The sequence below is a fragment of the Lytechinus variegatus genome, chromosome 2, assembly GCF_018143015.1.
Source record: "Lytechinus variegatus isolate NC3 chromosome 2, Lvar_3.0, whole genome shotgun sequence".
NCBI classification, from domain to species: Eukaryota; Metazoa; Echinodermata; class Echinoidea; order Temnopleuroida; family Toxopneustidae; genus Lytechinus; species Lytechinus variegatus.
The window spans coordinates 54,098,193-54,115,217 of NC_054741.1; the positions used below are offsets into that span (position 1 = coordinate 54,098,193).

Sequence of the window (17,025 nt, forward strand, 5' to 3'; positions counted from 1 at the left end):
CACAAGGGTAGGCTGGTTGTTGATGCTGTTGAGCTCAATGATAAGTTCCAGGCAGAGTGATGTGAGGATGCACGAGTGCTGTTTCCGAAAACCAAACTGGAGTTCATTCGGGATGTCACTCAGGTGAAGTGAAAGCTCAAGATGAGGCTTCAATACCAATTCCAGTAGCTTGCAGAGTGAAGAGGTTATGGTTATTCCTGTGTAGTTCTTGGGGTCCTGGATGCTCTTGCCTTTGCCCTTATGGATTGGTATCACAATTCCACTCTTAAGACTACATGTACATGTAAGTGGGGTGTGTGCATTAGTCAGGAACACATTATAAAGTAGCAGTCTCCTAGCAGTTTCCAAGTTTCTGTATATGCTCTTGGGTTATTTCATTTAGCCTACTTGCTTTCCCCTTTTTGAGACTACTTATAGCCTCATCAAGCTCATCTGATGTGATGACGAGGGCTGGCATAGAGGACAAATACTCTTTGTTTTCATGATGGCTAGTTTCATGGGAATGCAGATCTACGCTTTTTTTTCTGGGGTGCTTGATCCAGATCCATGAAGTACCGTTTCCATCCATCAAGCATTGCTTCTCCTTGGAATGCCTTTCTATTATGATGGAAGTTTGTCAGTTTGAAGTTGTTTGCTCTTCTCAGTGCGCTGCTTCTTTATCAGGTGATGGAAGTGCTTTGTACTGGCTATAGATGCATGCCCAATACTAGTAAGAAGCCTTCTATGCTGCTGTGCTCTTGACTGGCGGAATTTACTCTTGAATGCTTTCTTGTATCTCAGGTACGTCTCATGGATCTTAGTGTTCTTGGGTTTCCTGCCTTCTTCCACTGCCTCCATCCTTGAAGAGCTGCTTGGTAGGCTTCTGAAACTTCCCCAGTCCATTCTGACCTCCTCCTTTTCCTACAAGATGGATTGCTCTGAGGAAGTTCAAGCAAAGTTCTCAGTATCGCATGAACAAGTTCCTGAAGCAATAATAGTACACTGTCCCACGTGCGCTTATCTGTGTTGGTGATCTTCAGTGTGAACATTTTTCAGCGTAGATTTCAAGATTTCACAAAGTTCAGTTTATGTAACTACCAGATCTAGATCCTCGATGATATACTGACAATTAAGCCTGGTTTTGCAGACTTTCTCATGAAATCAGTGTTTACCGCAACTACTGGCATTTCTCTTTAAGCTGATATGTTGTTTCTCGAATAAAATCTATTTGGATTTCACAGCCATTTTTGTCAAAAATGTTCCAACTAACCCCAATCTCCCCTTTTTATGCCCCCGCAGACGAAGTCTGAAGGGGGCATTAAACTTTGCCCCTGTCCGTCCATCCTTCCGTCCGTCTGTCTGTCCGCCCCCCACTTGGTTTCCATGTAATAACTATGAAGATGTTTTATGGATTTTAAAAATATTTGGTGTAGATGACACCAAAAAAGGCTAAGTTCAAATTCGGAGTCTGCAGGTCAAAGGTCACAGCTCATTCAATATGCGAATTGGTTTCTGCGCAATAACTCGACAAATACTGAATGGATTTTAAATTTTGTGTGTGTGAAGGTAGATGACACAATAATACAGGCTAAGCTCGAATTCAGAGTCTGCAAGTCCAAAGTCAAAGGTCACAGCTCATTATACATAGGTCTACAAACATCTACTGTGCAAGTTGTGTTTTGCTAATATATCGTGCCTAATACTAATTTGTTATTATTATTAGCTCACAAGCTTCAGATGGAAATTTTACAATTTTTAGAACTTTTTAAACTCAAACACAATTGAATACATGTAGGTTTACAGGTTTTTATTAGTCATGATTTTAATGCATGTATTTCACATTGTAACAACTAAAGGGAAACAATGTTTTTTATGCCAATATTTTACTCATTTTAATTAAGATTTCTCATGTGGTGGAAGATGTGTTATTTTACAAACTGCGTCATTCTTCAAATTTTAAGTAATCGTTCTCAGGATTGAGCAGGACGGTTTCTTGGGACGGGCGACCACTCACCCCCCCCCCCCTTGGTTCTTTTTTTTTTTTTTTATCTGTATGCTTAATGAGTGCAAGGTGTGAGGGGTGACTGCTGGGTTGGTGGGTGCAGTTGTTTGATTTAACGTGCTTATGGTTGTTGGATGAATGAGTGTGCTATGAATGTGAATGTGAATGTTTTTTTTTTTTTTGTAAGAGATTGTTTGTCGGTCCTATTAATGCATAGCTCCAGTGGGGTTAGCTGACCCTAAGTTCCGCCTGAGCGATGGATTTGAATAACCAATTCCATTGCCCAGGTTGAATGGTGTTGTTGAGGGATTGGCATTCCCTGGCTGGAGCTGTGCATTGAACTTGACTGCTCGCTCGTCCCCGGACACCCTCCTGTCTTTAGTTCTTTTGTTACTTGCTTAAATCTATGTTTTTATTGTTTGAATTTGAGTGGCGATGTTTGTCAATGGGCATTCTTCCACCACCACCACCTTTCAGTCTTCTGGTTGTTCTTTTGTTAAGTTGCATTATATTCTCTTAATCATGTCAAGTTTTGATGTTTTTAAATCACCTATTTATACATGTATATACCTGTAAATTGTACACAATTCAGCCTTTTGGCTGCAACGTGCAATTATTTTGAATAAAACCTTTTCAATTCAATTCAATTCAATTCAAATATGCGAGTTGGTTTCTGCGCAATCACTCGACAAATATTCAATGGATTTTAACAAATTTTGGTGTGTAGGTAGATGACACAAAAATACAGGCTACGTTTGAATTTAGAGTCTGCAGGTCAAAGGTCACAGCTCATGTATGCGAGTTGGTTCAAAGGTCTAAATTTGTTCATTATGTTATATGTTCATATTAGTTTCTGCACGATATTAGTTCAATCATATTGAATGAATTTCTGATCGCGTTAAGCGGGGGCATCTGTGTCCTTTTGACACGTCAAATTTCTAGTTTAATTACGTCTATAATGTTAACTTATGCCTCTAATTCAAGTGTTTGATTTTATAGGACATGTCATAATTTGATATCCAATTCATAGTGTTATTTGCAACTGGCATTACTTGTTTTTTGTAATTTATTTTGACAAATAAAATTTAAGGGGAAATGTCCTCCATTTAATTGGATAGTGAGGGTCCATCACATTTTCTTGTGAAAGCTAACAGTGAGTCTTTAGAAGCATTTTTTTTTCTTCAAATAATGCAGATTATAAAACCTACTGGGAAGCAGCTTCCACAACAAGACATCATTAAAGCTTTGGATATCTTTGGAAACAACAAAAGAAGCTTGGATGAAACACATAAAATAAATGCCACAAAGAAACAAAAAGGTTTGTCCATCTTTCCTCATTGGTTTTTGTCTCACCTGCATAGCATAGTGAGACTATAGGCACCACTTTTACGATGGCGGCGGCGGCGGCAGCATCAACATAAAATCTTAACCGAAGGTTAAGTTTTTGAAATGACAGCATAACTTAGAAAGTAAATGGACCTAATTCATGAAACTTAGACATAAGTTCAGTCAAGTGTTACGTATCATCCTGCCCAATTTTCAGGTCACATGACCAAGGTCAAAAGTCATTTAGGTTCAATGAGTTTAGACCATGTTGGTGGAGTCAGTATTGAAATCTTAAATTGAGATTAAGTTTTTGAAATGTCATCATAACTTAGAAAAAAGTATAGGCCTATGGACCTAGTTCATGAAACTTGGCCATAAAGGTAATCAAATATTACTGAACATTTTGTTTGAGTTTCAATTCACATGACAAAGATCAAATCTCATTTACTACTTGTTGAATTGCCATGATAACTTTGAAAGTTTATGGATCTGATTCATAAACTTGGACATAGAGTAATCATGTATCACTAAACATCCTGTGTGAGATTCAGGTCACATGACCAACATCAAAAATATGTGAACTTTGGCCAGTTGGGGGTATTTGTTGAAGTACCATCATAACTTTGAAAGGTTTTGGATCTAATTCATAAAATTTGGACATTAGAGTACATTGTAATCAAGTATCACTGAACCTCCTGTGTAAGTTTCAGGTCATATGACCAAGATCAAGGTCATTAAAGGTCAATGAACTTTGGCCATGTTGGAGGTAATAAATTCTTGTCATGACTTTCAAAGTTTATGGATATAGTTTATTAATTGTGGAAAAAGGGGTAATTTTGTAACACTGACAAGTCTTAGGTCACATGATCAAGGTCAAATGTCATTTAGGATCAATAAACGTAGTATTGTATCATTATATGAATGGTGTCTTTTTGTGAATAATTATTTTATATTAGTTTTCAAAGTCGGCACTGCTGCTATATTGAATTGCGTAATGCAGGTGAGACTGCCAGAGGCGCTCTACTTATTTATACAGTGTTTTCCTAAAAAGGCAACTGAAGTTCTCAAAGGTCAGCTTTATCAAGAATGCATGGTTTTGTTCTTGTGAATGTTTATTACAATAGAACTTAATTTTCAATTTTGATTTGACACCTTGCTTACATCACGATTGTCACAGATGGGCGATTCCGTAAAATAATCGGTTACACTTCGTAATTCCGAAGGTTCGTAATTCCAAAACACGTAAATTGCCTTTACCTCGATGTTCGTTAATCCGAAAACGTAAAAGGGTTCGTTAATCCGATAATTTGTGGCGTTATTCCAAGGTTCGATAATCTGAAAACAAAATAAGGTTCGATGTTTCAAAGGTTCGTTTATAAAAAAAAAAGAAATAAGGTTTGTTGTTCAGAAGGTTTATTAGTCCGAAAACAAAATAAGGTTAGTTAATCATTTAGTTTTTGGACTAACGAACCTTCAGAATTACGAACCTCATTTCTTTTTCGGATTAACGAACCTCACTTCGTTTTCAGACTAACGAACCTTCGGAATTACGAACCTTCAGAAATACAAACCTTCGGAATAACCAAGCTTCGGAATTACGAATGTATGCAAAATAATCAACCTTTTTGTACATCTGACCCCAATTTTTACCTCACTTCAGAAACTGACAAAGTCATGATAATTTGCGAGCATTACAGACTGTCAAAAGAACCGGAAATTAGAGACTGGAAATTTCATGAAGGTCTCACATACATGGGGTCGGACGTACACTACAGGGAAAAAGAAACTTGGCATTCGGGATCGTGAAACACGCTAGCAAATGTGCGGGATGGTCTAACGGGATTTGAACGGATTTGTAGCGGGAAACTCAAAAGTGAGACGCAAATTCTAGCGTGCTCGGTCGTGATTTTATCGTGCGCGGTCGTGATTTTCATCCCCGCTTCTAACGTGATTTCCTTGCTTCCACCGAGATCCCGTTGGTTTGACGCGCGTTTTTGCGCGATAGATGTATGCGCAAGCTAGTTTCAGGACATGCGCGCGCACCTTTTAAAAGGCGAGACAACAACAGGAAATGATTTTAAAGGGAATGATCACCCTTGCGCGAAACTGAACAAAAAGGATTGAAGTGGAAATGTAACTGTATTGACGACTTTCATTGCTAATTCATTTTTACTCTGACATGAATATTGCGTGTTCACAGATCATTCATTGAATATCCGAATGTGTTTTTTTTTGTAAAGAGGAAACCCTTCTTATTCATGATTATAAGGCGGGACATGTTTTAAGATTGTCTTGAGGCTTTCACAATTTCAGATAATGTCCATTTACATTTTGAACAGAATTTATGTTCTCCGATAAGAAATATTAAAGACTCATTTTCGGAATAATAGAAACATCCCGGTGTGACAAAACGGGTATAAAATGATAATCTATAAAATGGTTGAAGTTCCTTAACATATTTGTAAAGAGTTATGAAATGGAAATCATCTGATTGAGATATTTCAAGTCCGGTGTCGGCCCTGATGGTGTTGAAATTTTGATTGCTTCCCCTAACTCTAAAACTTATTCAAGTTTGCATAACTGATTCAGATCACATAATTGTCATCTCAACAACTAGTGATTGACTTTTCGGGACCATCTTCATTTTATGTTTGGCGTTATAATCGTGTAAAAATTGACCATACACCAACACCAAAAAGGTCAACACCGAACTTGAAATCACCCATTTACGACTTGAAATTAATGATGATCTAAAAATAATTGTAAGTTCTTAACAAATTCGTAAAGAGTTTTGAGGTTAAAATATAATCATATCGATATGATTCATGATGTAAAATCACTCAAATTTACTTCCGAAATATATGAGTTTCGCTTCGATCTTGGAGCACAGACCCTGATAAAAAGGTACAAAATATAATCTAGAAATTGTTGATGGTTCTTTATTCGTAAGAGTTATGACGTAATCATGTCAGCTATGATTTATGACATGAAATTATCATACTCAGCATTTGAAAGATAGGAGTTGCGCTTGGATATTGGAGCTCCTTGGTCTGATTAAAGCGTATGAAAATGATTGATAATCTATTAATTTTGTTGAAGGTTCTTGACATAATTATTCGTAAAAAGTTTTAACGAAGAAAGTAATCATATCCATGACTTTGTAATCTATGACGTAAAATAATTTTTCTTAGCTTTCGAAAGCTACGAGTTTCGCTTGGATATTGGAGCACCTTAGCCAGATCAAATTATATGAAAATGATAATGTAAAATTGTTGAAGGTTCTTAACATATTCGTAAAGAATTTGGAGTTAAAAAATCATTATTAGCTTTTGAAAGATACGAGTTTCGCTTGGATATTGGAGCGCCCTGGCTTGATAAAAAGTATGAATAATCTAGAAATATTGTTGGTTTTCAACATATGGATTCGTAAAATGTATTGAAGTATAAATCATATCATATCGATATGATTTATAACGTAAAATCGGATACTTCACTTTCGAAATAATACGAGATTCGATTGGATCTTGGAGCACACGGCATGGTAAAGAGGTATAAGAAATAATAATCTAAGAATTGTTGAAGGTTCGTATTCGTAAAGAGTTGTGAGGTAAAAATATCACAAAAATATGTTATACGACGTGAAATCATCCCTAACATTTGAAAGATACGAGTTGTACTTGCCTTTTCTAAAATATTTTTTTTTCAAATGAGTTTCGTTACGACTTGAGATCTTGAAGAAGGCACCAAAACAAAATTGTTCGGAAACAAACGCATTTACCATGTTTACGGCAATAAAAGAGACGTTCATTTTGATTGCACAGAGCGAAATATTTTCTTCCTCTTCTCTTCCTCCTCTTTTGTAGTTTATTCCTTTTTTTATTTTCCTTATAATTTTCTTCGACTTCTTAGCCATGTCCTGAACCTGGTCCTTTCTTATTTCCCTTCCTTTTGGACAATTCCAAAAAATTATCAACCTTTTGTACGTCCGATTCCCTTTTTTCTCAAGTTTTACTTCATTTTCATAAACTGACCACACTGCAAAAACTGCGGTGTTTATTGAACAACAGTCTGGAATATATGACCACACGAAAGAAGTGTTGAAACAACACCGGCTTTAATTCAAATCGATGATTTATTAATAATAATTGGTGTTGTATAAACGCATATTTGGAATTAGTCCAAAACCAAACCAATGTTTTTTTAACACCTCTCTAGTGTGGTCATATAGATTCCAGACTGGTGTTGAATTAACACCGCAGTAAAGTAAAAGAAATCAGGGACAGAAAATTTCATGAATGTCCTGGTCGGACGGATACGGAATATGGAGTTGTCCTTTTTGTCATCTTCGCCGTGTCCTGCACACGATTCTGCATTTTATTTCCCATTATCCCCAATATTCTTCTCTCTCAGCATTCGATCCGCAGTTGTTAGAAAAATATACAAAACTTTATAACAAGTTGTACACATTATATTCCACTCACTATACATTAGTTGGGTGGATGAAAGATTTATTCGCACAAAATATGATAATGCTTTGAAGGGCGGTTGGGGTCTATGCCGCAATGCCAATGGATATGACTTAACACTCATCATATCAAATACATAAATATTTTTAAAATCAATCAGACTTCCACCCCCGAAAAAATACACCAAAATACAGATAGGCCTATTACAATTTTTTTACGATATGACACCAGCTTTGGAATATCGCACCCCTCTTTCCATAAAGATGTTTGGCCTCTTGAAAATAAAATCTACTGATAGTGTGCTTCATTATGTTGTGAAAATTTGGAAATATAGGAAAATTACTTATCACGTTATTTTAAACAATTTATTATTTTCAGCAAATGAAGGCTTTGACAATTTGTTTTGAACATTTCCATTTACTATTCAAATCCTCTTAGGAATTAAGGTACAATGTCTGTCTTGATGAATAGAAAAATGATGGAAAATAAAACTACTCGTTCTTTGAATGAACCATGGATACAAGTGATTAAAAAAACAGAATTGATGAACAGAAAATGATGTCAGGCAAATCTACATCTTCTTTGAATGAAAGGTGTAGCTGAAAAAAACAAACATAGAATTGATGAACAGAAAATGCGAATCCATCCCTCCTTCAGATAAACAAAGTAACTGATTAAATATAAAAAAAGAGTTGCTGATGAACAGAAAAATGATGGAAAGCGAATCTATTCGTTCTTTGACGTATAACTGATGAAAAAACAATGATGAAGAGAAAAATGATGGAAAGGGGATCTATTGGTTCTTGGAATGAACGATGTAACTGATAAAATAAAAATACAGAATTGTTGAACAGAAAAATGATGGAAAGCGTTTCTATGAATAAAAGACGTAATTGATGAAACAATTAAAAAAACAATTTTGGGGACTAAAAAATGATGGAAAGGGAATAGATTTGTTCTTGCAATGAACGATGTAATTGATAAAATAAAAATACAGAATTGAACAGAAAAATGATTGAGAGTGAATCTTCTTTGATTAAAAGTCGATAGTGATGAAAATAAACACATGCAGAATTGATAAACAAAAAATGATGGTTAGCCAATATAGTCATCTCTGTTCAATTCTTAATAGATTTCGTATCTCAAAGGTTGTGTTTTTTATTTAAGTTATTCTATAACTATATGATTAATTCCGTTACAATAACTTGATTCTAAATCTCTAATTCATAACTCCATAGATAAAAACTCAAAACTGAATAATACTCGTCCTTTGAATGAACGTCGTAACCGATTAAATGGAAAAAAAGCATGAACAGAAAAATGATGGCAAGCAAATCTACTCGCTCTTTAAATGAACGACGTAACTGATAAAATAAGAAATACAGAATTTATGAACAGAAAATGGCGGAAAGCGGATCTTTTAACAAAAGACGTAAGTGATGAAATAAAAAAAAAACAGAATTGATGAACAGAAAATGATTGTGAGCAAATCTTCTCGTCCTGTAAATGAACGACGTATTACGGATTAAAAAAACAACGAACAATGATGGAAAGCAAATCTTCCTCGAATAAAAGACGTAAAAGTGATGAAATAAAAAAAAAACACATAATTGACGAACAGAAAATTATGGGAGACGAATCTCACTTGTCCTTTAGATGAACGACGTATTACAGACGTAACTGATAAAATAAAAAAATACAGAATTAATGAACAGAAAATAATGGAATTATGGAAAGTGAATCTTCTTTGATTTAAAGTCGTAAGTGATGAAAATAACACAGAATTGATTAACAAAAACATGATGGTTAGCAAATATAGTCATCTCTGTTCCATTCTTAATATGGATTTCGTATCTCAAAGGTTGTTTTTTTATTTAAGTATAACTATATGTTTAATTCCGTTACAATAACTTGATTCTAAATCTCTATTTCATAACTCCATAAATAAAACTCAAAACTGAATAATACTCGTCCTTTAAATGAACGTTGTAACCGATTAAATGAAAAAAAGGAGAATGAACAGAAAAATGACGGCAAGCAAATCTACTCGCTCTTTAAATGAACGACGTAACTGATAAAATAAGAAATACAGAATTTATGAACAGAAAATGGCGGAAAGCGAATCTTTTAACAAAAGACGTAAGTGATGAAATAAAAAAAAACAGAATTGATGAACAGAAAATGATGGTTAGTAAATCTTCTCGTCCTTTAAATGAACGACGTATTACGGATTAAAAAAAACATTGAACAGAAAATGATGGAAAGCAAATCTTCCTCGAATAAAAGACATAAGTGATGAAATTTAAAAAAATACACATAACTGACGAACAGAAAATTATGGGAGACGAATCTCACTTGTCCTTTAGATGAACGACGTATGCAGACGTAACTGATAAAATAATAATTAAAAAAATTAATGAACAGAAAATAATGGAATTATGGAAAGTAAATCTTCTTTGATGAAAAGTCATAAGTGATGAAAATAACAACAAAGAATTGATGAACAAAAAAATGATGGTTAGCAAATATAGTCATCTCTGTTCCATTCTTAATATGGATTTCGTATCTCAAGGTTGTGTTTTTATTCAAATTTCTATAACTACGATTAATTCTGTTACAATCTCTATTTCATAACTCCATAATAAAACTCAAAACTGAATTATACTCGTCCTTGAATGAAAGTCGTGACCGATTAAATGGGAAAAAAGAATGAACAGAAAAACGATGGTAAGCAAATCTACTCGTTCTTTAAATGAACGACTAACTGATAAAATAAGAAATACAGAATTTATGAACAGGAAATGGCGGAAAGCGTGATGATGAAATAAAAAAACACAGAATTGATGAACACAAAATGGTTAGCAAATCTACTCGTCCTTTAAATGAACGAATTATTACTGATTAAAAACAACAACAATGAACAGTAAATGATGGAAAGCGAATCTTTTATAAAAGACATGATGAAATAAAAATAAAAAAAACGTAATGAACAGAAAATGATGAAAATACTCGTTGTTTGAATGAAATACGTACCTGATTAAAGTTTTATAAAATTACAGAAAAGATAAAAATGAAAGATAAAAAAGGATTATCTAATCGTCCTTTAAACGGAAGAAGTCATTGGTAACAAACACTGGAAAATAAATCATGGAGCTAGCACCGTAAATAAACATTGGAAAGAGAATCTACTCGTCCTTTATTAAAGCCAAAGACGTAACTATAACTGGGTCACTCGGTCAAGAGCTGCGCACATGGATTTCTATCGGGGGACGCGTTTGATGCGCGCGCTAGCAGTGGCCCGCTGTCTATCGGGAATTAAGGATTTTCTATCGGGTTGATAGCGTGTTGAAATATCGATCTTGCGGGTTGAAAATCCCGTTATCCATTTTGAAGTGGCCTAAAAATAACGGGATTGCATCGTGATTGCTTCGAGATTGCATCGTGTTTTGATCAAAAAGTGCCTAACGGGAAAATGCGCATCCCGCAAAATCATGCCAAGTTTCTTTTTCCCTGTAGTGTATATATTTTATGGAATTGCCAGATCATAGATTTTGGGTCCTTCAAAGTTCAAGGCCCTGTACAAAACTTACCTATCCCAAGTTTTCAGTTTGTAAAATACAAAAACCATCTTTTGAATAAGTTTGTGGTTTCATAGTTCATTTATTTTTTGGAACGCCAAGTTTAATGAAATTGAAATGCTATCCCCTCTGTTAGCATTTTGTGGTGAGTACACCATTCTTCCCCTAGACACCCAACATTGAAAATAAAAGGGGATGACAAGCTATTTTTCTATGGTCGGCTCTGAAATAGCTCTCATTAATGCTAAGTATTGACCAATTTCCATATTAAGGCTTACATCAGCCAAGCAGCCCACCAGGCAAACTTTGGAATACTCTTCTATGAAGTCTGGCTCCATAAGAAATCTTAAGCATAATTGAAATACTTTTTAATTTTCATATTAAAAAGTGGCTCAATTCACCCATTTGCGAGTAATTCAAAGGGGACATCTCACTTTAGGTTTCGTGAAGTGGACGAGTATAATTTCATTTTTTACTAATCCTATACTGGGTCAAGGTCACAGGCCATTTCAGAATTTTTAATTAGAATTTATATTTTTCCATTAATCAAATTAATGAAAAATAAGTTTCTTTAATAGTCAAGGTCATTTGAGGTCAATGGACTTGTATATCAGATCATATGACTTATGTTTTCTCCCTTTGTGAACAATTTTATAGTTTCCAAAATCAACACTACTGCTGTGTTGAATTGTGTAATAAATGCAGGCGATACTTCCACTTGTTTGCTCTCACATCACATGAAGTGAATATGTACGTCATTGCCATGGTATTTCAAAATGTCTTTTTATTGCAGTTTCTGCTGGTGAGACGGTTACAACAAGTGAACATGGTAATTCTAAAGGGTCTGGAAGAACTGAAAAGGTAAGAATACTAAAAAATATTCAGGAGAAAGGATGGTAGTTGAGCCTGATCATTTAAGATTGACAGTATGTCCATACCAGACACTACCGGTAGTATCCTACATGTATGTAGAGAGAATATGCTCAACTTTAGTCATATTACCAAAATTGTTTGGTAGGCCTGCACAGTGAAAATCAGTAAAAATAGTACATAATGTCTAGAAAGCACACAAAATTATGTTTCTAAATAAGGAGAATAATTGTTGATATTAATAATTATAATAATATAGAGTATTTCTAAAGCGCCAAATCCACATTGATTATGTGGTCAAGGCGCTGAAAAATATACTTGGTATATCATTATTACCGCGGCTGCAGCTGAGCGGCCATATAGGCGCTAAAGCATTCAAGGAATAACTTTGATAAATCAAACTGCATTAAATATGAAAAAGGCCTAACACAGTCACTTATACCAGTATCATTTTAGGGGAATCCAACCTTGGCCATACGAAATGATGTGTGAGAGAGAAAAATAAGTTTTAAAAAGTGGTGAATCTTTAAAGAAATCAGACAAGCAATGGGAAACTTTCACCAAGATGTACCTGATTTTTCCTCTAAAAACAATTTCTTTTTGGGGTTTGATTCCCCTTTGATTTGATGAATCAAACTGCATAAAATATGAAAATGGCATTTAAGTAAAACAAGTGTAAAAAGTCTGAAATCAGACAAAACTTCAACTGTAAATCCAAACACAACCCAGAAAAAAAACCCTCTGGTCCTAACATGATTTCTTATTGTACTCCCATTCCTTGCGTGTCCCATATGATCTTATGCAGTGGCGGACTGTGACCCCGTGGAGACAAAGCATTGGGGGGGCAAGGCATTGTTCACAAACAATGCAGTGCCCCTCCCCCCTCCAATGCTTTGTCTCCTCCGGGTCACGGTCCGCTACTGATCTTATGAACCTGAAGCATCCTCTCTCTAAGTGATGTTCTTGTAATGTACCATCACCTTCAACAAATTTGGTTATTGATCTTGTCTTTGTCAGCTTTAGATTCATGCTCTTTTCTTTGACAAATGCAAACTCCCACTCTTTATTAGTGATTCTCACAATCCAATCAGGACCTAGGTTGGCATACAGGGCATTCATTAAGTCACGGTCTCGAGTATTCTTAAAAGGTGTGAATACTTCCTTGAACACCAGTGGGTCTATAGGGACACCTGCCATGCACTCAGGATTCTGACTAATGCTGATTTGAAGTTTTTCCTTCACGGCAAGCCTGAGCACTCTCTTGACGTCAGTTGCCTTCCCTCTTCAGTTTGAATAATCCTCTTTGGTGATGAGATCCCTCTGAAATTAAAAGTCAAGTTCATATGATCTCTCAGTATTAAACTTGATGAGGATAATGTACATGTAAAATACTAAAAATTTGTTATATAAAATGTGGTAAGCACACACATGAAATAAATGTGGGTATAGGTGGGATTATGCACAATGGACAAACCGTAATTAAAGTGCTTCATCCGTTCTACAGTGCATAATATATTATTTATTATGTGAGAATATGGTCTGGTCTGGGCCAAAAGTCCTGGGGTGGTATTCTGAGGTCATTTTAGTTTTAAAGCATTTTATTTTATCGTTAAAAATGAATTTGCTATTCTGAGATCACATTTTATCTTGCTGATAAGCATTTTATCTTGCTGATAAAATATGGAATCTTATCTGAGATAATTTTTTATCTTACAAAGGTGAGACGAAACAGACTGCAGAATCTGCGTAGACATATCAACCTTGTATCTAACAATTGCAACAAAGATATGCTTGCGCCAGTCGATGTTACTTTACATAGTACTATGCTTAAAACTTGGTATCATATTATTACCCCGGCTGTAGCTGAGCCACCATATTGGCGCTAAATCATTCAAGGAATAAATCCTACCTCTCGACCCATCCACCTCACCCGGGTTGAGTGCAGCACAGTGTTGGTAAATTTCTTGCTGAAGGAAAACACTCCAGGCTGGGATTCGAACCCCTGTCCCTCTGATTGAAGGACGTGAGTCGTAACCACTAGACCATGATGCCCCCATTGTGCATGATTGAGGATAAATGTATATAAAGCTAAATTTCTGCTCACTGTCCCACTTTAGCCTCCTGTGTGGGTATGATGCATTGTGTGATATTGCATATGTACTGAATGTTATGAGTGTCCTTAATCAAGTTTCGAAGAAGAACCAAATTAAACAACAAAATACCGAAGTGATGATGTCACCAAAAACCTTTTTAGCACTTCGGCATTTTTTATGCCTTATTTTGGTAGAGCATATTAAATGAAAAACCTTCACTACCCAAATTTAGTGGGAACCGTCCATGGGGGCCTTAGATATGACCTCATGAATACATAACTAGCCCCATTGAAGACTACAATAAGTGTTAGGAACCAGACCATTACTACATCCCCACCAAATTTGGCTTGTGGCAGTTTTTCATCATGTTCTATCAAAATACATGTATGGTGTCAAAAACGCTGATATACAAAAAGTGAAAATTGATGACGTCAAACTTCAGTACTCTATATCGGACAGAAGACAATTTCGGAAATATTTCTTCAGCAGATTGTCATTTATTATTTGATTTTAATCTTTCAAAATACATCTGATTATTGGTTTTTTTTTGGCATTCAGACAGAAAAATCAAACAAAGGCATCAGCAAGCAATTGAATTGAAAGATTTTCCCTCTACACAAATTTTCCCTCTGCACTGGGCTGGTTGTAGTGAAATCTTTTCTCAATTAGGATTTTTCTGCATTTGTTATAATGAATAATACAAATTTACATTGTGATTTTTTTTTCCAGATAAAGGCAATCCGCAAAAGGAATCGGATCCATGTTCAAGGGGAGGATATTCCTGACCCGGTGGAGACGTTTGGAGAGCTGCAGGAGGAATATGGACTCTCTGATGATGTCATCCAGAACATTATGGAGGTTGGGTACCACGCGCCCACGCCAATCCAGATGCAAGCCATACCAATACTTATGCATGTGAGTCATTATAATTACTTGCAGACAAATATCCTGTCTACAAAGTTGCCTGTTCATAAAAGGTTGTGTTTTCTGTTTACTCGTGAATACCTTGAATATGGTTTTTCATAAGAGCATGCACTGAATATAAACCATCCATAAAGCCCTGTTACAAAGATGATTTTCTTTTCTCCTCTGAGTGGGTCAAAATCCTTTCCGGGTTCCGGTGGCGATTTGCAGGCAAGAAACTGCTATTTTGTTAATGTATATAAAAAATTTAATGACACTATCAATAACAATAAATAAATCATGTATTTTCATCTTTCCATCAATTGCGTGCTTTATAATTTGTGAATATTGATTTTCAAACCATTAACGGAGTCTTAAACAGGATCTGCATGTCACACCTCACTTTCTTGTGGGATTTCATATTCCTTTATTTTATTTTGTAATTTTTCTAGGAGAAATTGCTGTCTCGCTGCAAACGTAATTCTCCTTGCAGTTTACTCTTAAATTATTTTCAAATTTCAAACTATGTTCCCATTTAATCTTTCTATTATTTTTTTCTTAAATCATCTAGCGTCGTGAGCTCCTAGCATGTGCACCCACTGGCTCAGGAAAGACAGCTGCCTTTCTGCTGCCAGTAATACATCAGCTAAAGGTAATGTAGTCATTGTCATCCTTATCGTTCATAAATATTATGATCATCACTGATTATCACTGATCACTGATGATGATGAAATATGAGCAATGATGAAGGATCACTGATAATGATGACTGATGATGATGATGATGATGATGACAATGACTGATGATGATGACGATGACTGATTTTTTTGTATTTTGTCATTTTAAAAATTTCCTATGTATTTTTCCCCTTTTTTTCCATTGGGAATCATTGATCAGCAACACTTCCAATATGAAACAACATAAAATTAATTAATCTATCAATGAAATTAAAAAATTAGGATACTTCTATAAATTTTGGGTAAAAGTACAATTTTCATTTGATTTGTACATGAAATCACATTTTTAAGGAATTATTGGTCTGCGATGCACTACATGTAAATGTTGCATACTTTTGGAACTGCGTGCCTGGACACTACAAATTTGTTCTAAAAATGTTGCACTAGTCTTGAGAGAAAAAAGGATTGAAATGATGTTACAGACTTATTGTGAAAAAAACTGTGGGGGCCCCCAGGTTAGGTGTTATGCTTGCAAATATCACTCTATAGTCTTTTCTTACTAAAATCTTCGAATTCATGGCAAAAATCAGCAAATAATCTTAATATGCTAATGGAAATAACAATTCCAGGGTCCGCAGAAGAAAGGTTTCCGTGCTGTGGTGCTTTCGCCAACGAGGGAGCTCTCTCAACAGACATACAGGGAATTAATGAGATTATCCAAGGGCAGCGGACTCCGCGTACACACCATCGAAAATGGGGCTAAGGCAGCGCAGAAGTTTGGACCTCACACTGCACAGAAATTTGGTAATTTTATTGTGACCAGTATGTCTTATTGACCTATGGGCTAAGGCGGTTAGCAGGTTTGATAAATGTAAATTTGTTGAGGTTCTTGTGGGATAATTATGAATAAATGAATTCAGAAGGAACATATGATCAAATGCTATTGGTAATTGGCGACAGTGAAACCTAAACATAAACAAAGCAATTTGAAATTTATGTATATCATTAATTTTTGTCTCACCTGCAAAGCAAAGTGAGACTATAGGCGTCACTTTCCGACGACGGCGGTGGCGGCGTCAACATCAAATCTCAACCTGAGGTTAAGTTTTTGAAATGACGTCATAACTTAGA

The 17,025-nt window shown here is 35.4% G+C and overlaps 1 protein-coding gene across 1 annotated transcript in view; it reads left to right on the top strand.

The window, feature by feature from the left end:
• The window catches only part of LOC121408383 (probable ATP-dependent RNA helicase DDX52), a 33,533-nt gene that overhangs the window by 5,969 nt on the left and 10,539 nt on the right, over positions 1–17,025 (top strand). The window contains exons 2-6 of the mRNA XM_041599843.1: positions 3,176–3,299; positions 12,145–12,212; positions 15,044–15,229; positions 15,789–15,869; positions 16,524–16,698. Coding sequence (XP_041455777.1) covers positions 3,176–3,299; positions 12,145–12,212; positions 15,044–15,229; positions 15,789–15,869; positions 16,524–16,698 — 634 coding nt within the window. The remainder of the gene's footprint in view (positions 1–3,175; positions 3,300–12,144; positions 12,213–15,043; positions 15,230–15,788; positions 15,870–16,523; positions 16,699–17,025) is intronic.